The 21,849-nt window shown below is 45.5% G+C and overlaps 1 protein-coding gene across 5 annotated transcripts in view; it reads left to right on the top strand.

Annotated features, from left to right (window-relative positions):
* The window catches only part of UACA (uveal autoantigen with coiled-coil domains and ankyrin repeats), a 98,545-nt gene that overhangs the window by 43,296 nt on the left and 33,400 nt on the right, over positions 1-21,849 (top strand). For all 5 annotated transcript variants that reach the window (XM_058665427.1, XM_058665426.1, XM_058665424.1 and 2 more), the window contains 5 exons: positions 1,495-1,583; positions 5,214-5,278; positions 9,371-9,428; positions 18,198-18,268; positions 18,369-18,475. In XM_058665427.1, coding sequence (XP_058521410.1) covers positions 1,495-1,583; positions 5,214-5,278; positions 9,371-9,428; positions 18,198-18,268; positions 18,369-18,475 — 390 coding nt within the window. The remainder of the gene's footprint in view (positions 1-1,494; positions 1,584-5,213; positions 5,279-9,370; positions 9,429-18,197; positions 18,269-18,368; positions 18,476-21,849) is intronic.

The following is a 21,849-nucleotide window of genomic DNA, read 5'->3' as shown; positions in this document are numbered from 1 at the left end:
AACTCTGCCTTTCAAATACAATTACATCTCTAGAAAGAGATATTAAAACAGGCAAACCATTACAAATGGGGTCTTCAAGATCGTTGAGACTAAATTCCATTGTTTTGAAGGGGATTGACATTCTTTAAAAACTTCTGGTGTGGATTACGGAATCTAATTTCCGTTCTTCATTGTTGCAGAGACAAACTGTTACCTTGTAGCTTTACAGCAACTTACTTTTCTCTAAATTGGTATTTAACTGACTGTTAAGAACAGTGCATTGTTTTTACCAGAAACATTTCTTCTCTCTAACTCAAATTACTCAGTCTTGCTTTGCTTAGATGTTGGTCCCCAGTATGTGTGGCTATTGATCGTAAAGCTAACAACGTCATGTGACTGAGTGTAGTAATATATGGAAACGGATTGCAGGCTGGCATCAGGTGTTGTTTCCAAGCATGTAGGCATTCAAATATTTGAGAGTTTCCATCTGTCTAACATTGTTATTGGTTGTGTGGAAATACTAGAAAGAAAAATGACCCCAAATTCCTGTACTTATTCAGTTACCATTTGAGACAGAAGAGGTTGATTAAATATAGGGGAACGCTGAATTTACTTATATATTATGGAATGTTCAGCTCTGTACAGAATGAGAGAGGCAGGAATGGAGGGACTGGGCGCCCTAGCGGTTGAGGGGGGTGTTGTCCCACAGCGGTGCCAGGGATGCTGCCCCCGGAGAGCACTGTGTACAGTGTCCATACCAGGAGCGTCGTGGAGCACCTGCTGTCCTTGGTCTTCTGCAGAGCTGTCACCGTCCTGGCTCAGGACCTCAGCTCTGCGTTACCCTGAGCCATCATCCTTTGCTAGCAACTCCTCTGTGCTTGTCCTCACGGTTCAGATGTGACAGAGTAGTCAAGGCCAGGTGTAACTGGACACAAAATATTTCTGTAAATGTTTGTTGATTTCTGAAGTACTAGATGCCAAAAGAATAATGGGATGTTTTGCTAACTGGTCAGCACTTGTTGGTTTAACAAAGATTTATTTATTTTTATCGGAAAGGCAGATTAGATTTATGGAGAGGATAGCCAGAGAAAAATCTTTCATCTGCTGATTTGCTCCCCAAGTGGCTGCAATGGCTGGAGCTGAGCCAATCCGAAGCCTGGAGCCTGGAGCCTGGAGCTTCTTCCAGGTCTCCCACACGGGTTTAGGGTCCTAAGGTTTGGGCCATTGTCTCCTGCCTTTCCAGGCCACAGGCAGGGAGTTGGATGGGAAGTGGAACAGCTGGGACATGAACCAGCACCCCAATGGGATCCTGGTGCTTAGAAGGTGAGGATTTAGCCATTGAGCCATTGCACCAGCCCCTTTTTGAGTTTTTAATTTTGAATTAGCGATTCTCAACCTATTGTGATGTAATATTTAAATTATGTGCGTGTGTTGAAGAAGCAGTGGGATTAATGTCACATTCAAATTGCCACTGGTAGTTTCTGTGACATACCAACTACTCTTTTTTTCTCTCAGCTTCCATGTTGTGGCCTCAAAGGGGAATCTCGAGTGCCTGAATGCCATCCTGATACATGGAATTGATATCACGACCAGTGACACTGCAGGTAGGTGTGGTCTCCACAGCCAGCCACCAAGGAGGACACCAACATCCTCAAGTCTCATTTTCTGAAGACCTGTTAGGGTTATTTAGTTTGAATTCACACCCCCTCACTTTGCAGTCATTCAGTTGTAGGTATCTTGTCATAGAGAACTAATTGCCTCAAGCAGCAACCACAAGAGCAGACGGTGTTTGTGTGACACTTAGGTACCCGCTCTGCTTGGCTTTGCATGTATTAACTCCTTTTCTTCACATCGGCATCATGAGGATGTGAGGAGCTGAACTGTTAGGAAACCTGCTCGAGGCGCTGCAATGGGTAGGTAAGTTGAGCTCTGTGTTCTTGACCTTTTTGTTCCAACAAAGAACCCATTCTGTTTGGTCACTTTAAAAAATAGCTTTTTAGGGCCCGGCGCCGTGGCCTAGCGGCTAAAGTCCTCACCTTGAACGTGCCAGGATCCCATATGGACGCTGGTTCTAATCCCGGCAGCTCTGCTTCCCATCCAGCTCCCTGCTTGTGGCCTGGGAAAGCAGTCGAGGATGGCCCAAGACTTTGGGATCCTGCACCCGCGTGGGAGACCTGGAGGAAGTTCATGGTTCCCGGCTTCGGATAGGCCGTTGTGCTCACTTGGGGAGTGAATCATCAGACGGAGGATCTTCCTCTCTGTCTCTCCTCCTCTCTGTATATCTGACTTTGTAATAAAAATAAATGAATCTTTTTAAAAAAATAGCTTTTTGAAAGTTTTGTTGATTTTTATCTACAAGGCAGATGTTGCAGAGAAAGGAGAGATTGAGAAGGTCTTCCATCTGCCCATGCACTTCCCAAATGGCTGCCATGGCCAGAGCTTAGCTGATCAGCAGCTGAGAGCCAGACACCTCTTTGGGGTCTCCCATGAGGTTGCAGGTCCCAGGGACTTGGGGCGTCATCCACTTTAGCAGGCCATAAGCAGAGACTTGGATCAGAAGTGGAGCAGCTGGAACACAAACTGGTGCCCTTATGGATGTCAGTGCCACAGGGTGGGGGCAGTGACCTTCTGCAGTGTTGCTGCTCTAGCCCCAACAGTTTCATTTATTTGAAAGGCATTGTGATGGGGTGACTGGAGCATGTGAGAGAGAGACAACAAGAAAGCTCTTTTTCCTCCCTTGATTCATTCTTCAAATGATTGTAATGGCCGAAACCAGGAGTCATGATCTGTGTTCTCGTCTCCCACATTGGTGGTAGAGGCCCAAATACTGTGTTTCTAGGCACATCAGCAGGAAATTTGGTTGGAATCAGAGTGGCTGGGACCAGAACCAGCACTTTGGCATCAGATGCCCCAATGCCACAACACCAGCCCCGTTGGGCTAGCCATATCTCATCAGAACTCTGAAGACCATTTATTTACTGTGATGATTTTGGGTCAAGCAGATTTCTCTTGTTGTTTTCTTGTCTTTTCTTGTTTTCTTGTCTGCGCTGGGCCTCTCTACCAGGTGACCATTGCAGTGACTGCTGCCCACCCCTTTAAAGGCAGGTGAAGCTCAGTGGCTCTTCCCCTAGGCCGTGTCCCAAGCACCCTGCTTACTGCTCCCCGTCCTTTGCTTATGCTGCAACTCCGCTACATTTGTTGTATTACATTTGTCACTTGAGGTGTTCTTTCTTTCTTTTTCTTTTTTAAGATTTATTTGTTTTTATTACAAAGTCAGATATACAGAGAGGAGGAGAGACAGAGAGGCAGATCTTCCGTCCGATGATTCACTCCCCAAGTGACCACAACGGCCTGTGCTGTGCTGATCTGGAGCCAGGAGTCAGGAACTTCCTCCAGATCTCCCATGTGAGTGCAGGGTCCCAAGGCTCTGGGCCATCCTCGACTGCCCTCCCAGGCCACATGCAGGGAGCTGGATGGGACGTGGAGCTGCTGGGCTTAGAACCAGCGCCCATATGGGATCCTGGCTTATTCAAGGCAAGGACCTTAGCCGCTAGGCCACGTCGCCGGGCCCAAGTTGTTCTTTCTTGAGGGCAGGAACTTTTTCTCAATTTCTAACAGGGTTTAATGCAATCCAGAACAACCATTTGCTACATTAAAAGATTTTATACCAGAAGATATTTTCTGAAAGTGTGTTTTAAGTGACTGGATTTAAAGTTTGTGTAGTTTAGAGGCATTTGTGGCCCAGATCTTACTGGGCATGCTCTTCTGCTGTGCTTCGCACTCATGGGTACCAAGATCTCAGATCTCCCCGCTGTTTCGCTGCCCATTTCGAGTGTCTGACTTGGGCCTTTTCTTAGCCCTGACCTGACATTTTTGTGTAACCGAGCTCTGTACCATTTTGCTCACCACCAGAGGAGTCGCCACTGCCACCCCCCGCAGTGCCCACTCTGTACCATCTGTTACTTCACCGTTAATGGCACTGCTTTTGGTCACCTTCAAAGCTTAGGTATTTATCCTTGGTCAGTAGGACTTGGAAATCTGAAATGATCATGTCTGATTTTCTCATCACTGGAGGATATTTAGTTGTAGTTTGAATGTGTTCTGTCTCCAGCTGGTTAGTGTTAGCGTAGAGGTGATCAGGCTTAGGAAAACTTACCCATTTGTATGAGCTCATGTAAAACTGACAGGTGAAAGCCACTTTACTGCTCTATCTAGGAGGAACAGAATGTACATTACGTCCCCTCTGGCAGAAAAATGTATTCATGAAAACAAGTTATGTTTTAAGAAATTTGTGAGGTTAGAGGAATATGAAGATCATGGCAAACTGGAAGGCAACACAATCTGGTGGAACTCTTTCACCATTCAGAGAAAGATAGGTGTCCAAAAATAACAATGTATTCAGATATGTCTGGATATAGAATTACTTCATATGAGATTACTTTGCCAGTGCTCAGAGTAAACATTTCAGACTATTTGCTAACCTCTGCTTTTTACCCAGTGCGGTATTTCCTTTAGGTCACATATTTTAGAACACATTGTTTTTTTTTTTTTTTTTAAGATTTATTTTATTTTTATTACAAAGTCAGATATACTGAAAGGAAGAGAGATAGAGAGGAAGTGGAGCTGCCGGGATTAGAACCAGCGGCCATGTGGGATCAAGGCGAGGACCTTAGCCACTAGGCCACGCTGCCGAGCCTGAACACATTGTTTTGAACAAATTATTTGACTTGCCAAGACAGACTTTCATTGTGAACTTGAAGCTTTAACCGAAGCATAATTCTTGGAGAATGTCCTTTCTGTGACTTTACACTTTTTTTTTTTTAATCTGGTGTCCATGCGGCCATTTTCTTCTTCTTTTTTCTTTTTGATGATGCTCTGTGTCATGGAGGTGTTTCTTCCCCTTTCTTTCCTCATGCTCCTTTTCTTCCCGTCCCCTGCTGCCTGTTCCAGTGTTTACCTGCGTGCCCCTTACTCCACGGACACAGTGGTGGACCAGACAGGTCCTGCTCTCTGTGGATTTGCATGATGAATGTTCTAGTCCTATTCATTGCTTTGGCGTGCGCAGTATCTGACGCGAAACTGTCAAAGCAGGTGACGTCATCTCAGCAAACTGTAAGCCTGCTGACAAATTAAGTGTCCTGTGAACTAATTTTGAAAAAAAAAGGTCTATCTTCATGAAAAATCATGTAATGCTAATAATGCTTCACAGATATTTTCCTTTATTTATTTTCTAGGGAGAAATGCTCTTCACCTGGCTGCTAAGTATGGCCATGTGTTATGCCTGCAGAAGCTCCTCCAGGTAGTAGAAGTGGTTGATGCTGTTTCTTTGTTGACTGAATCATTGACATATCTTTTCGTGATTTGATATCAAAGAAAATGCTTGGCTAACCTTGGCTGTTAGCTGACATAATATTTTGTCCATCGTGTGTGAAGGAATGTGAACAATAAAGAGCAAGAAGTCTGAGGAAGTGAATTGCATAATGCGGTGTATTAAAAACAAATAACAAAGACTTGGCCTTCCTGTTGACATTTGCTAGAGATTGGAATCTCTTCTTGTCTGGAAAATGACTGAAGGTCAAGTGATACAATGTAGATCTCCTTGATCCTGTAAAACACAGATCAGACTACATCAAATTACCAACAGTAGTTAAAGATTTAGTCAGAATTCTATGAACTTTTTAAATTTTATTTTATGATGAATTTCTCACTCCAGATATGCATTTTTATTTTAAAATTCTAACAGTACAGCAGTGTATAGAATTTTTGTTTTGTCTTTTAATTGTATAAATTTTATTTTTGATAACTTTTGCGTATTTGATTAGGGTATGAAGGGTCAAGGCTAGAGGAAGCTCAGTTAGACCTTATTTTCACGTTCTCTTTTTTCCTTCTGGGGTGAGGGGAGAAATAGGGGGAAAAGCCATATCTACCCTCCCAACCATCCTAGGGTCCCTTATGTGGGGCATGCTCCGAGGGTCCTGTTCAAGTGGTTTTGATAGTTCAGCAGTTCTGAATTGGGGCCACTCCTACCACTCTAGTTACGATGAAATCTCTCCAGAATCCACTGGCTGACATAGTCCACCTTAGAATCTCTGTCCAAATTTTCACTGCCAATATGTGACTGGGGCATATGATTGATTTGTTCTGTCCTCCATCCTGTTGTGGTACAAGGTGTCCTCTGCAGGTTCCTGTGGTCTGCCATATCCATGTGTACCTAGATATGCTGCCCACTGCTCCATCTAAGCCGTTGAGGAGGCCCAGTTCTGACACATGCATTCCACAGTCAGACCATGGAACCTACGATTTCCTCCATGATTGGAATTCTGAAACCAGCAGTTCAGTTGGAGGGATTTCCAAAGAAACTTTATCTGAAGTGATCCCAGACCTGATTCTTGTGTGTGCATGCATGCCAATACAGGGTCTGGTACAGTCTGTCACCCAAATCGGCCTATGTGCACAATGTCAGTTGCAATTGCTGGGTCAGTTGTCTCCAGCCCTATCTTCTGTGCAAACTAATGGGTGTTGCAGTCCAGCCCAATCCTGCCCATCGCATACTTGGCACCTAGGCAAACTAGTGGGAGTTGTAGCCTAGTGGTTCTGCACTTTAGCTTGATAGAGTTTTATACCTCAGCCAGCATCTGCTAGCTGATGCTGTGGCAAAGCCCAGCCAACCCTCACCCACTCTGACCTATGCATGTACCAGTAGGTACAGTCCACCCAGCCTGGCTTGTCTTTGATCCAGCTTATATGCAAGCCAACAGGTCTTGTAGCCCTACCTGGTGTGCCCCCAATCCCATCTCTCACTATCATCAGTGGGAATAGTGGCCCAGCAGGGGAGCTCCTACAGCCCCCTAATGGGTTTGCCTGTTCTCCCCCAGGTCTCATGTGTGCTGGTTGGGTACTGTGACCCAGTCTGGCATGGCCCGCCTCACCTTGGTATTTGCCAGTGGGTGCTATAGCCTGACCTGGCCCAGCCCACCCGCAGTTCCAGCTCACGCTGGTGGGGACTATAGCCTAGCTAGGCCAGCCATCCCCCAGCCCTGGCCCTAATGTGAACTTGCTGGTGTTGTGACCTGACCAGGCATGATGACCCATACCATTCTGGCTGTCAGATTTGCCAGCAGATGATATGAACTGGCCCAGCCTGGCTTGCCCTAGACCTGAGCCAAAGGCAAGCCTGTGGGTTCTGTAACCTGACCTGGCCTGGGTTGCTCCCCTTCCTGGTTCTTGCACTTACCTGCAGGGACTGTGTACTAACAGAAGAATTCGCCAAACTTCTCCATCAGAACTTCTCCCAGTGGTAGATCTCATGCCCCCCTGTAGGTTCATGGGCCACCCCTACTTAAACTACCTCCTGTCCTATCTAGAACAGTGGTCTTTCCTGACCAGCCATCATCCAGTCCAGTTCTTAACTGTTGGGTGCTAAAGCCCAGCCAAGCCTGGTGCACACCCAGACACAGCTCACAAATGGCTCAGCAGGGACAAAGACCTAACCCAGTCCATTCTATACCCAACCTGTTTCTCACAAGCACCAGTGGATGCTGGAGTCTAGCCTAGTCTTGCATGCCCCAGACCCAGTCCACACCCATGCTGAGGGACACTGCAGCCATGTCCAGACCAGACTTCAAACCCCATTCCATCCTCTGCACTCACCAGTGGGACCCACAACCCATGCCATGACATTCGCTTAGTTCCCCAACCAGGCTGATCCCAGCCACAGATCTTGCATGTGTCAGTGGTGCTCTGACCTAGCTTGGCATAGTTTCTCCCCTGTCTTGGCCTTTGCCTGCAGATGCTGTAGCCTGGCCTGGCCTGGCCCAGCCGGCCCCCAGGCATAACTGTCGCTGGCAGTTGCTACAACCTGGCCCTGCTCAGTCTGCTCTCATTCCTGGCTCATGCAGACCAGTAGCTATGGCAACCTAGCCCAGTATGACCTGCACTCCATCCTGTTTTCTGCAGTTGCCAGTAGACTATGGTTTGTTTGGCCCTGCCTGGCCACCACCTTCCAAAACCAACTCACACACTTGCTGACAGATGGAGCTACCCTGCCCAGCATCCAGGCCTGGATCATGTGCTCATCAGCAGGAGCTATGACCCATTAGGGGAGGTTCCCAGGTTCCCCCACTCATGCCACTCCCAGACCCAGATCTCACGCATACCAGCAGGTGCTTGGCCCTTACATGGCATGGCCTGCTCCATTTGTCCCAGCCTTTGTATGAGCTGGTGCAGCCTGGCTCACTCCACAGGGTGCTCATATGGGTGCTGCTGCTAGGACCTGCCCTGCTTGTTCCCAGTCCCGGCATTGGTGAGCATCTGTGAGTTCCATGGTCACACCTAACAGCCCATCACCATCCTACCTCTCAAGCTAACTAACGGAACTTGTAGTTCCATAGGATTAGGCACACCTATCTCCCACAGAATCCACCCCTGGGCCTGGTTCTCTTGCGTGTTAGTTGTTGTCATGGCCTAGTCTAATGTGACCCATCCCCTGATCTGACACTTCACTGTCAGGTACTGGGATCTAGCCCTGCTAGACAGGCCCCCAGGCATAGCCTGCGTGTGCACTGGCAAGTGGTGGTCAGCCATGTTCCATGCTAACAAGCCCAACCCAGGACTCCCATGTGGGCTGGTGCATCAGTCTGACCCATAAAGACCTTCAGGTCTCTCCCCTCCAAACAACCAGGTCTCAGTCCCTTCTCTTATCTGCCAGTACAGTAGCCCTGTCGTTGAGTGTCCCTCAGCATTCATTCCTCACTTAAACGTATAGTGGCCTTATCCTTGGATGTCCCTAGGCAGTAATTCCATAGTCCCAATACCCCAGAGCTCACTATTGGGTGACCAGCTGACAAATCCTGGCACTGATTGGTGGTCTAGCAGCCCATGAGCCCTCCACCCGCCCAGCAGCAGTGGACGGGGAGCTAGGATCGCCAACAAGAAGCCTGGTCCAACATGGGTTCCCCCAGCCACAGCCACATGGCTGGGGCATCCAGACACCTGTGCCGCTACTCAGACTTAAAAGAGTTGTATGAACTCTTTGGCTGAAATAAGCTTTCAGAGTCCTGTTATATATTGGTCATTAAGTTTCACAGCAGAAGCATGTGTTTTTCCAATTCAATATTTTGTTTTGAATTGTTCTGAAAAAAAAAAAAAAGACTTGAAACAATAACATTTTATGTAGTTCATGCTATTATAATGTACCATATGTTTCCTGTTTGGTAAAAACACTGTTACATTTATAGTTATATAATGTGTTTTGTGTTTTTTGTTAAAATTGTTCCTGGATTGCCTAAACACAATCAGTTGTGTTTTAAGATGAATAGCTTGTCATTTGAGTGTGCCTATTGAGGTTTAAATTTAAGCTTCTCTAGATGAGCAATTTTGTGTTTTTCCACAGTACAATTGTCCCACTGAACATGTTGACCTGCAGGGAAGAACTGCACTTCATGATGCAGGTGAGATTATTATTACTATTATTTGTTAAAATATTTATTTTTATTGGAAAGTCAGATTTTACGGAGAGAAAGATCTTCTGTGTGCTGGTTCACCCCCAAGTGGCCACCATGACCGAAGCTGAGCTGATCAGGAGCCAGGAGCTGGGAGCTTCTTCCAAGTCTGCCATGCAGGTGCAGGGTCCCAAGGCTTTGGGCCGTTCTCTGCTGCTTTCCCAGACCACAAGCAGGGAGCTGGATGGGAAGTGGAGTAGCCAGGACACAAACTGGCACCCATATGGGATCCTGGCGCATGCAAGGCAAGCATTTAGCCTCTGGGCTACCATGTTGGGCCTCTATTGTTTTTTTTAAAGATTTATATTTTTATTTGAAAGAGTTAAGAGAGCAAGAGACAGAGGGAGACACTGCATTCTCTGGTTCACTCCCTAGATAACTGCAATGGCTGGGGCTGAGCCAGGCCAAAGCCAGGAGTCTGCAGCTTCTGGGTCTGCCATGTGGTTGCAGGACCCCAGGCATCTGGGCTCTCTTCCTGGTCTTCCCAGGCCGTTATCAGGAAGTTGGGTCGTAAGTGGAGCAGTCCAGACACAAACCAGTACCCACATGGGATGCTGGAATTGCAGACACGGCTTTTACCCACTGTACCACAACGCTGGCAGAGAAGCTTTTGTTTGCCGCATGCTTGCCAAAATATCTAGGCATTGACTTAATACCTAAGTTCTAAATATGTTTATTTTCATGTAATTCATGAAGAACTAATGTTGAAAACTACTCACATGTTCTGATTTGAAGTTTATTAGACTGTGCCTCCTTCAGTCAACCAGTATTTACAGGCCATTTTGTTGAATCATGAAAGCACATGGGCGAATAAAGTATAATTTTGCTAACACAGAGCGTTGAGTACTCCTGTGCCTCTGTATGTGTGTATGTTTGTGTGTGTGTGTGTATGTCTACCTGTGTATGGTCAAGAATTATAGGAGTATGAGAAAGAGGAAGACATGTCATAATATTCCTAATCATATTCTTATTTTCTCCTTTAGAAAATGAAACTAATAACACTACTGGAGTAAGCACAAATTAAACCATCAATATTGGCTGTCATTTATTAACTTTTTAAAAATGGTAGTGCTGTTATTATATAGGCTTGTTAGTGTTGAATATTATATCCACTATAATGTGCTCTGTTTAAGAAAATATACCAGTGATTTCACAGATTTTATTAGGTATTTATTTGGATTTTGTCTTCATTATTGTTTAGGTGTCGCTTACTTAAGAAGATACTTCAAATAAAAATTTAGAAATTTATTTGAGTGTTTCTGGAAGGTCCCATAGCATGATCTCTTACCTGACTCCTCAAGTATAAACTCCCACAGTTGACCAGAAGGCCCAGGAAGGAAAGTGTTCTTGTGTGGGTTAGCATGCTATGCATTGAACATGTATTCTCCTTGCCTTGCTTCGCATTTTTCCCCACATTTTTATGCCTTAATCTTCTTGGAGCTTTTTTTTTTTTTTTTGGTATATTTTATACACTTATAATAGCTTAATGTATCAGCGAATTTTCTTCTGTTCTTTTGCTACATAGGATGGTATCATGGGTCCCATATGACCTCCATCCTTAGCCCCCACTGCTCCTCTGTCCTCTGGGGTCTCTGTGCGTGACTTGGTAGAAGCAGAGTTGTGTGCTGTGCTCCAGCTGGCAGCTGGAGAGCAGGTGTCCAGGCTCTAAGACCCATGCATGGAGATGCTTTCAAGTCTGTACTCATAGCCCATTGCTCAGAACCAGGCTGACTGATGGTGCCTATCTGTAACGAGGCTCAGAAATGGAGTCACAAGGTGAGGAGACATGGCCCAGTTACTACTCAGTAGAAGAAGGAACAGTTTGCTGAAAATTTGTTTTTTTTTCGCTGCAATATCTCCAACCCTCTGGTCTTGCAGCTATTTCTGTAGCAGCCCCTGCTTCCCACACATAGAGCCCTCCTCCCCATTCCCAAGAGAAAAGATGCACAAATCAATCCCATTCCTGCATCTGGATCAAATTACTAATATTTCTGGGCGGGTGTAGTTCTCTGGTTTTGGCTGATGTGGCTCTCCATGGCGCAGCAATCTGTAAATTCTGATGATGTCTGCTGCTCACAGTGTGTGGTGATAGAACAAGCCCAGGATAGGTGAGGTGGAAACACAGAGCCCCACAAGTGAATGTCCCCTGTCAGCACCTGCTCTGCCTTGCACAGGGCTAGACTTCACGCTCGGGTCCTGGGGTTGACACGTTCTGGATACCAGCACCTTCCTGCTCTTGTTTTGAATGGAGATCCTGTCTCTGCCATCTGTGAGATTGCTGTGGCTTCACATGGCTATAACTGAGTTGGGCATCCATGGAGGCAACTTAAGGACCAGAACAGTCCCACGTTTCAGGGAACTGAGCGTCTGTGAGTTTGCAGAGTTTTGGCTGCTCACAGCCTTGCTAGATTTCTGGTGTGTTTACTGGCAGTCTTCAATATGCCAGAGACCATTTTAAAGTTGTCTTATAGATGTGTGGTTCTTCACCTTTCTTTATTTCTCCTTTATTTTCATGGCCAGTACTTCCAAGACTTCTGAGATACCAGGCTTCACTAGGAATTCAATGTCCTTGACTAATCTCTATTCCAGGACTGGATCTTCTCTTTTTCCTAGTGGGAAGGTTTGACTTGTTCCTTGTGGGAATTTTTTTCCCCAAAGATTTGTTTATTTATTTGTTTGTTGAAAAGTCAGATATACAGAGAGGTGGAGAGACAGAGAGGAAGATTTTCCATCTGTTGATTCATTCCCCAAGTGGCTGCAATGGCTGGAGCTGAGCTGATCCAAAGCCAGGATCCTGGAGCTTCTTCTGCCAGGTCTCTCACATGGATGCAGGGTCCCAAGCCATTGGACCGTCCTCGACTGCTTTCCCAGGCCACAAGTAGGGAACTGGAAGGGAAGTGGGGCTGCCGGGATTAGAGGCAGCGCTCATATGGGATGCATATGCAAGGCTCATGCAAGGCGAGGACTTTAGCCAGTAGGCCACCGTGCTAGGCCCCTTTTGGGGGAAGGTTTGTGAGACAAACTGTGAGCAAAGTTTTTCTCCCACAGTTTGCTGCAGGCAGCAGTTGGCCTTATCATAGCTACAAGGACCCAGATTCCTGGCTTCTCCCTCCATCCCTCCATCTCTGTTCAGGGTTAGCTAACCCCAACCTGAGCTTATCCATGCTCTCCTTTATTGAATGCTAAGAACAGTCAGCAGCTACTGATACGTGCTCACATGTGGGCTCTTTTCTATTGCTTGGCCAGAAAGACTTCAGACTCTCATGGTGTATCTTTCAGCTTAGGATATCTCTTCCAACCATCTCGAGTAGCAGGATACTCTGCGTTTTTCTAGTCTCAACTAATTGGACTCACCATCTGCTTCCCAAGCATTGAAGCGCTGCTGTGGACATGAGGTCCTGGTTGCGGTGGCGACACTGCCGACTGCAGGTTCTGTCTGAGTCAGAACTGAGACCAGCTCCGTGCCAGACAGACCCTGTGGTAGCACTGACCATGACAACAGTCCTGAGTGTGTGCTTTGATTTCACAGCCCTGATGGTCAGATGTGCCTGTGCTCCACAGGGACTTTCAGGGACTCAGCTCTCCGCTGTTTGGCAGTGCTGCTGTCTCCTAGGTCTTTGCCTTCAGTACCAAGAGCAGGCTCATAGTAGGCGCCTCTGTGTTGCAGCTTGCAGGAAGGGGAAAGCTGGCAGGGGAAGGTACAAGCCTGCTTTGGAAGCCTGGAAGTGGCACATATCCGTTGGCTGAATTCCGCTGAGGGCTCTAGGTTGCCCAGTCAGGCCGAACTACACGGTGCTCTTGGAGTTGTTTCCCTGCACCAGCCAGTTTGGTGAGCAGCCAGAAGTCTGCACCACGCCCTGCAGAGCTGATTGTGTGTGTTCAGTATGTGACGATTCTGGCATTTATCATGCTTCGTGGTTTTTTTCATTCCTGCTTGTAATTGGACCTGGGTAGTGGTTAAGTTTAGAGTTTCTGAATGAATGTATTCAGGTTTAATTCATCTTTTATTGTTAAATTTGGAGTTACATAAAAATATTTACTGCAGAATGACAAGGAGAGAGTGACGGGGAGACAAGGAGATTGACGAGGAGGGAGGAAGAGACAGAAAAAAAAATTTTCCATCTGCTGGTTTGTTCCCCCAGTGGCTGCAGTGGTCTGGGTGGGCTAGTCAGAAGCCAGGAGCCCAGCACTCTATCTGGGGATCCCCTGTGAGTGGCAGGGCCTAAGTACTTGGGCTGTCTTCCAGTTTTTGCCCAGGTGCATCATGGGGTTCTAGCCTGAAAGAACGGTCCCTCCTTTACAGGGTGCTGATATTGCAGGTGGCAGCTTGACCTGCTTCTCCACAAACTGGTCCCACAGTTTTTCCAATATAGATATGAACCCTGGTGTTAACCGAAGAAGAAAGTAGTATACTTTTTTTTCAAAAGACATATCTTTTAAGTGATTCATTAACATGTTTGAGGTTTTGTCTTAAAGATTCAATTTCAAAAGTCCTCATGGAAACAAGATAGATGCAGAAAGCTTTATAATGAACATTAATATTCAGATAAATCACTTAATTTTTTTTTTCGTGAAATGGCAACACTACCAATATAATTATGTTGTTTTCTTATTTAAATTAGCTTTTTCAGTATTAATACTAGGCACTTCTGATTTTCAGCACAGAGTGAGTATCCCTTATCTGAAATACTTGGGACTGAAAGTACTTGGGATTCCAGGTTTCTTTGATTTTGGCAAGTTTGCTTATCATAGTGAGTTACCTTGTTGATGGAACCTGGGTGTGGTATGCATTTGGTTTATGTTTTATATGAACTTTATCCACCTAGCCTGAAGGTGATTTTATACCGTATAAAATGTGAATAATATTATACCTTCAGGTATAAAGTATGTGTAATGCTCATGAAACAGTTCCAAAGTATCGAAAGTCTTGCTTGTGACATGTTGGTATTAATAATGTTTCAGATTTTATAGCATTTTGGGTTTCAAATTAGGGATGTTCAACGTGTGCCACACTTAGGCAAAATAGAAAAGTGATATTCATATTTCCTGTGAACTATTTTTTTAGTTTAAAAAAAAGTATATTGATAGTGTTTTTATGTTCAACTTCTAAAAGTAATCTAGTGCCCAACTGAACTTTTTAAAGGATAGTTACCCAATAAATATGATTTCAATCACTCAGATCTTCTCGGGCATCTGGAATCCTGGGATGGTGGGGGGGTTCCTTGGTCTGGGTTTCCATTTGTTTGTCCTTCAGTTTTGATGTGCTGGGGGGACTGTAACCTGGCTGAGGCTGCCTGCATTCATCTTACTTTCTTTATTTCTTCTATTTCTTCTTCTGATTCATGAATTTGGCTTTCTTTTTTTTTGGAGATTCATGTTTTCCAAGCATAACTTTAGGATAGGCATGGCCTAAGCGTCCACTTTCCCCACTGTTGTGCCAGCTTAGTCGTCCGTGAACTCGGCTGCTCCAGTCACAGTGCTTGTTTTTGTCACTCCACCCAATGATGGCGTTATTTATTGCCCTGCTGCAGTTTGGTGCCGTCTTTACACTAAACCACAACGTCTGCCTCTGCTTTACTCTTGCTGGGATCTTTATCTTTGATTGTGATAGCTTGTACAACTTGGCTGTACTCGAAGAGTATCTGCTGTAAGTCATTGCTGAGACACGCACTGTGCTCTCAACTTGGGCCAGACCCCAACTCCTTCCTGCAGATGGGGTGGCTGTCTGTGAGCCCTTCACCTGGCTGGCTCAACCCTGGTTCCTCCAGCTGCCTCACTGCTGCCTGAGTATGGCTAGCCCTGGCAATAGCATGCCTGCCTGATGTGATTTGATCACAGAGTTTTGCAAAATGACTCCGTTAGTATCATTAAGGTCAGAAACTGCAATCTCAGCTCTTGTGGGGATTATGAACCATATGAGTCATATTTTAAAAATTCACAGTAATGGGCCCAGCGCGGTAGCCTAGTGGCTAAAGCCCTCGCCTTGAACGTGCTGGGATCCCATATGGGAGCCAGGTCTTTTTTGTTTGTTTGTTTGTTTCAGCAACAGTATGTGCATTGTAATTTTATTTATTTATTTATTTACTATTTTAAAATAATCTTACTTGGTTGATTAGGGTGCAAAGGGTCAGGGGCTACAGGAAAGTGGTTAATACCATTATTTCCAAACTAATCTCATCACTTTTTTCCCCTGTATCTGGGGTCAGGGAAGAAACAAAGGGAAAAGCCCCACCTAGCCTCCCACCCATCCCAGGTCCCCAATGGGAGGCACACTCCGAGGGTCCTGCTCGGTAGTTCAGCAGTTCTGGGTTGCTGCCAATCTCACTGTTCCAATCGCGATGAAATCTATTCAAAATCCCCTGGCTGACATAGTCTCTTCCTGGTTGGGGTTCTGAGATCAGCAGTTCAGTTGGAGGGATCTCCAAAGAAACTTCCATCTGAGATGATCCCAGACTCTTATGTGTGTGCTTGCCAGTACAGGGTCCGGCACAGTCCATCGCCCCAGTCAGCTTATGCACATGCTGGTCGTTGCAATTGCTGCATCACTTGTTTCTAGACCTATCTTCCACGTGAACCGATGGGTGTTGTAATCCCAGCCTGATCCTGCCCACTTCATACTCGGCCCTCATGCAAACCAGTGGGAGCTGCAGCCTATTTGGGGCAACTCCCCATAACCCCCACCAGACCTGCCCCTATCCTGGAACCCATGCTTGCCAGTATGTACCACAGACTTGTTCAGTCTGTCTCATATCCCATTTAGCTCTCCTACATATCAATGGACATTGAATCCTAGTTCAACCCAACCAACCCTACTATCCAGCCCACACGCATGCTGGCGGGTGCCTTTCTGTCTAGCCACCCTTGCCACTGTCCTGGTTTTCGTGCTCTCCAGTGGAAGTGGTAACCCAAGAGGGAGGTGCCCACTATCTCCCTACTAGGCCACTTGCTCACCTGGATTATGCCCTCTCCAGGTGGTTCTGGAGTTTAACTTGACAGATTAAGGCCCCAGTGCCAGCCTCTGTCAGCTAATGCTGCGGCAAAGCCCAGCCAACCTTCACCCACTCTAATTGTGGATTGCACCAGTCAGAACAGTCAGCCCAACCTGGCTCTTCTCTGATTTGTTTCACACGAGGCCCACAGGTATTGTAGCCCTGCTTGATCTGGTCTGCCCCCATCCCAACTCACGCTTTCCGGTGGGAGTGGTTGTCCAGCAAGGCAGCCCACATTGCTCCTGCTGGCTCCGTCCCCTCCCTCCCTTGTTCTCACGTGTGCTGTTTGGGCGCTGCGTCCACATCTGGTATGGCTCACCTCACCTTGGCATTCCTTAATGTGCACTGGTTTGGTTCGTGACCTAACCCGGCCCGACCCACACTCTATTCTGGTGCTTGGGATTCACCAGTGGGTGATATAAACAGGTTCAGCCTGGTCTGACCTCCTACCTATGCCATATGTATGCCAGCGGGTATCTTTTCTCTGGCTTGCTCTGGGTTGCTCCCTATCATCATTCTTGCGCTCACCTGTAGGGACTATGTCCTGACAGAGGAGTTTCCCAAGCTCCTCCATCAGAATCTCTCCCTATGTCAGATCTTGTGCCTACTGGTAGGTCCATGGGCCAGCCCTCATTGCTGGCCTTCAGTCCATTCTACTTCTTCCTGTTGGATGTTTCAGCCCAGCCAAGGCTAAAGTCCACGCCTTGAACATGCCCAGATCCCATATCGGAGCTGGTTCTAATCCCTGTGGCCCCACTTCCCATCCAGCTGCTTGCTTGTAGCCTGGGAAAACAGTCAAGGATGGTCTAAGGACTTGGGACCCTGCATCCATCTGGGAGACCTGTACGAAGCCCCTGGCTTCGGATCGGCTTAGCACTGTCCATTGCAGCCACTTGGGGAGTATGATCAGCGGATGGAAGATCTCCCTTTCTGTCTCCCCTCTTTGTATATCTGACTTTCCAATAAAAATAAGAAAAATGAATCTGTAAAAAAATTTCACTGTGAATCATTCACATGATTATTCACAGTATAATCATGTGAATGATTCTTCTAAAATATGGGTAACTGCAAAGATCAAGACAATAGTAGTCATAGTTAGAAATTTGTTAATAAGAAATTTTATTTATATTATTCATGTTCTCCCTTACAATGGCAGTATCTTCTTGTCTTCCACACCATTTTCTTTGTCCCAATAAATTATAAAAATTCATAAACTGATTGAATGTATTTTAAGATGGAAAGTTGATGTTATGAACAAATGCTGAACTGGTTGTGAAGGAGGTGGCTCGGTGTGTTAGAAATGGAATAGTTCGGGCCCGGCGGCGTGGCCTAACGGCTAAAGTCCTCACCTTGAACTCGCCTTGATCCCATATGGGCGCTGGTTCTAATCCCGGCAGCTCCACTTCCCATCCAGCTCCCTGCTTGTGGCCTGGGAAAGCCGTCGAGGACGACCCAAAGCCTTGGGACCCTGCACCCGCGTGGGAGACCTGGAAGAGGTTCCTGGTTCCCGGCTTTGGATCAGCGCGCACCGGCCCGTTGCGGCTCACTTGGGGAGTGAACCATCGAATGGAAGATCTTCCTCTCTGTCTCACCTCCTCTCTGTATATCTGGCTTTCCAATAATAATAAATATTAAAAAAAAAAAAAAGAAATGGAATATGTTGACCTAGTAAAGCACCATGTGTTGTACCAACACATCAATCATTGGTCATTTTTGTTGTTTCTCAAAGCTATGGCCGACTGTCCTTCCAGCATACAGCTGCTTTGCGACCACGGGGCCTCTGTGAATGCCAAAGACATAGTGAGTCAAATTAAATTTATCCTGATTTCTTTGCATGCATTGTAAAACTGTTTTGTTGCATTTGTTGCCTTGATGATGTTTTATTTCTCTTGTTCCTTAGGATGGGCGGACCCCGCTTGTCCTGGCTACTCAGATGTGTAGGCCAGCTATATGTCAACTGCTAATCGACAGAGGAGCAAATGTTAACTCCAGAGACAAACAGAACAGGTGACCGCTTGCTTCCTGTCTGCTGCTGTGCCCTGCCTCCCTAGTCTTCTTGGTTCTCCCTTCCTGAATTTACTCACCTTACCAATTAGGATCCATTTCTCATTTTTTTTTTCCATCTGTTAGGAAGCAGGGAGAGGAAAATAGGGGATGATGAGGAGAGCAAATGCTGAATGAAAGCAGTTTATTAGTTTGTTTGACCATTTTGTCATCCAAATTTAAGAGGAATTGCATCACAGTTATTTTTAAATGAGATTTATTTGTTTACTTGAAAGGCAAAGCTACTGAGAGATGAAGAGACAGAGGGATTTTTCTGCCCACTGCTTCACTCGCCAAATGGCTGCAATGCCAGAGCTGTTCTAGGCTGAAGGCAGGAGCTCCATCCGGGTCTCCAGCATGGGTGCACAGGCCGGCCTCTGCTCTCTTCCCAGACACGTTAGTAGGGAGCTGGATCACAAGGAGAGTAACAGTGGCTTGAACCAGAGCCCATGTGGGATACTGGCATTGCATGTTGTGTCTTAACCCTGTGGGCACAAAACTGGCTCCTATTTTAAGTTTTAAAGAAAATATTTAATGAAATGAATATAAATAAGATTTAAAAATCATATCCAGGAGCTGAAACTGTGGCGCAGTGAGTGAAGCTGCTGCCTGCAGTGCTAGCATGCCATGTGGATGCCAGTTCCAGTCCCGACTGTTTTTGGTTCTTCCAATCTTGGTTCCTGCTAACGCACCTGGGAAAGCAGCAGAAGATGGCCTAAGTACCTGGACATCTACCTCCCATGTGGAACTCCTGGATGAAGCTCCTGGCTCCTAGCTTCAGCCTGGCGCAGCCTTGCACTTACGGCCATTTGGGGAGTGGACCAAAAAATGAAAGATAGCTGTTCCTGTTTCTCTTTCTCCCTCTGCCATCTGCCTTTTAGATAGATAGATAGATAGATAGATAGATAGATAGATAGATAGATAAATAAGACACTTTATTTTAAATCATATTTGTTTTCTGCTCCTTCGTTTGTGGATCTTTTGAGATGAAAGTGATTCCTGGGTGTTTTGGAATCTGTCATGTCTATGTGATTGATACTCTTTCTTTGTTTTTCGATTTTTTTTTTTAACTGGAAAGGCAGATTTACAGAGAGAAGAGACAAAGAGAAAGATGTTCTGTCTGCTGGTTTACTCCCCACGGCAGCTAGAGCTGAGCTGATCCAAAGCCAGGGGCCAGGTCTCCCATACTGATGCAGGTTCCCAAGGCTTTGGCCGTCCTTGACTGCTTTCCCAGGCCACAGACAGGGAACTGGATGGGAAGTGGAGCTGCCGGGATTAGAACCAGTGCCCATATGGGATTCTAGTGAATGCAAGGCGAGGATTTAGCCCCTGAGCCATCGCACTGGGCCTTGTGTGATATATTCTTGAAGTGTTTCATTTCCTTATACTGCCAGGAGTCAGTGCTGCCTCCTCTGAAACAAAGTCCCTTCTATGTCCTGCATTCCCTCAATGTATTCTCACTCCTGAATTCAGTGTTATTTCAGTTGATAGGCTCTGGTGATTTACATCTGCTTTCCTCCTGTTTTTCTTCAGAGCTAGTTTATCATGCTGTTTACTCCAGTATAATTCTGATGTTTATGATCACATTTCAGTCATCAAATATCTTGAGTTATTCCCCCACATTTAGATGAAGTGTTGTGGAGGGTTAACATTGAAATTTCTACGATTTTGTAGAAGATAACAGTAAAACTGATGCTTTCTCTCCTGAGAATGTGTCTTGTTTGTAGTTTGTTGGAAGTGGATAAGTAGACTTTACACGTCAGATTATATAGTTCTCAGTATTTTTATTGCCCGGTCATCTCATAAAAGGGAATTCTAGAACATCTCAAATATTAATGTGATTTTTTTATCTTTATTTTTTTATAAATTTTATTTTTTATAATGATGACATGGTGGATCAGGGTGGGAAAGATTGAGTTTTAGAGAAAATGGGTGTACTCATTGCTTCCAAATTTGCTATTTCTTCTTGTTCCTGGGGCAAGGGGTGAAACACGGGGAAACCACTTATGCCTTTCCACACGTCCTAGTACCCAGGGATGAGGAGCTGCCACCTCATGTCAACCCAGAGTCTCAGTGTGTACATATTCCGAGGGCTCTGTCCAAGTGGTTTGGATAAATCTGAAATGCTGCCGACACCACCGATCAAGGATAATGTCACCCTCCCAGTGTTCATTGGCTCCAAGATTTTTTGCTGTCATCGTTTGTTTGGGTTTGTTGTCCGGTTGGTTCTGTTCTTCTGCTACAGCACCAAATGAGGTGCCATATTCTCCTTTTTACAACAGGCCCTGTGTCCACTGCTAATGTCCTTATCACGAAATGTGTTTTTGTATTTTTTTTTGTTTGGAGATAATATGGTTTGATCCAAGTATGACTAAGAAACCTTACTTTCAAAATCCCAGAGAGGGATGGTTTGACTGAGTCACATAGATAGTTCTTTTTTTCCCCCCTAGAGATCTGTTTTATTTATTTGAAAGGCAGAGTTACAGAGACAGAGGAAGAGACACAGAGACCATCGATGCACTGGCTTACTCTCCACGTGACGATGGCAGTCCGAGCTGGGGTCTGCCTGAGCCAGGAGCCTGGGAACTCCTTCTGGGTTTCTCACATGCGTGGCAGTGGCCATCCTCAGCTGCTTTCCTAAGCTTGTTAGCAGGGAACTCGCTTGGACTTGGGTGGCTCTTGTGGGGTGCTGGCATTGCGGGTGGTGGATTGCCGCTCTGCACTGTAACACTAGCCCCTCTGTTCAAGGCAACTTTGTTCCTGTTGCTTCAAAATCCACCCCAAAAGCTGTCAGATAGGGCAGGATGTGTTGCGTAGACTAGATATCTTAGTTTTTGACACTGTTTCTTTAGGGTTCTTTTTTTTTAAGTGAAAGACACTTTATCAAAAGCGAGAAATTATTATCACAGTTAAACAGATTAGTCTTAAGCTTGTACCCAAGGATCAAGAACAATATCATGAGATTTTCTATTGTAGAAAAAGCAAAGATCATAGTTTTAAGGATAGAATAACCTTTTTATTGGTAATAAAATCGGGGCCAAATATTCACATGGCTCTTAGACTTTGAGAAACGTAAATGCATCTCACTTGTATCCACGTAGCTGTTTGTTTCATCAACTGTTGACTAAAATAGAGATCATGGAATATAATTGTGAAACTAGGACATTTTGATGCGATACAGAACTTACGTGGGTAGGGTTCTTTGTCTTTAGCATTTGTTTCACTTATGTTTTTATACATATGATGAAGTTAGAATACAAGATAAAAACATGAAGTAAAATCTTCAACAAATATAACTTCCTCAAGTGGCATTTGCTATTTAAGAATGAAGCCTTTGG

This window comes from Ochotona princeps, chromosome 6, assembly GCF_030435755.1.
Source record: "Ochotona princeps isolate mOchPri1 chromosome 6, mOchPri1.hap1, whole genome shotgun sequence".
Lineage (NCBI taxonomy): Eukaryota > Metazoa > Chordata > Mammalia > Lagomorpha > Ochotonidae > Ochotona > Ochotona princeps.
The sequence above is the reverse complement of the archived record's forward strand: the minus strand, read 5'-3'. Positions and strand labels throughout refer to the sequence as shown.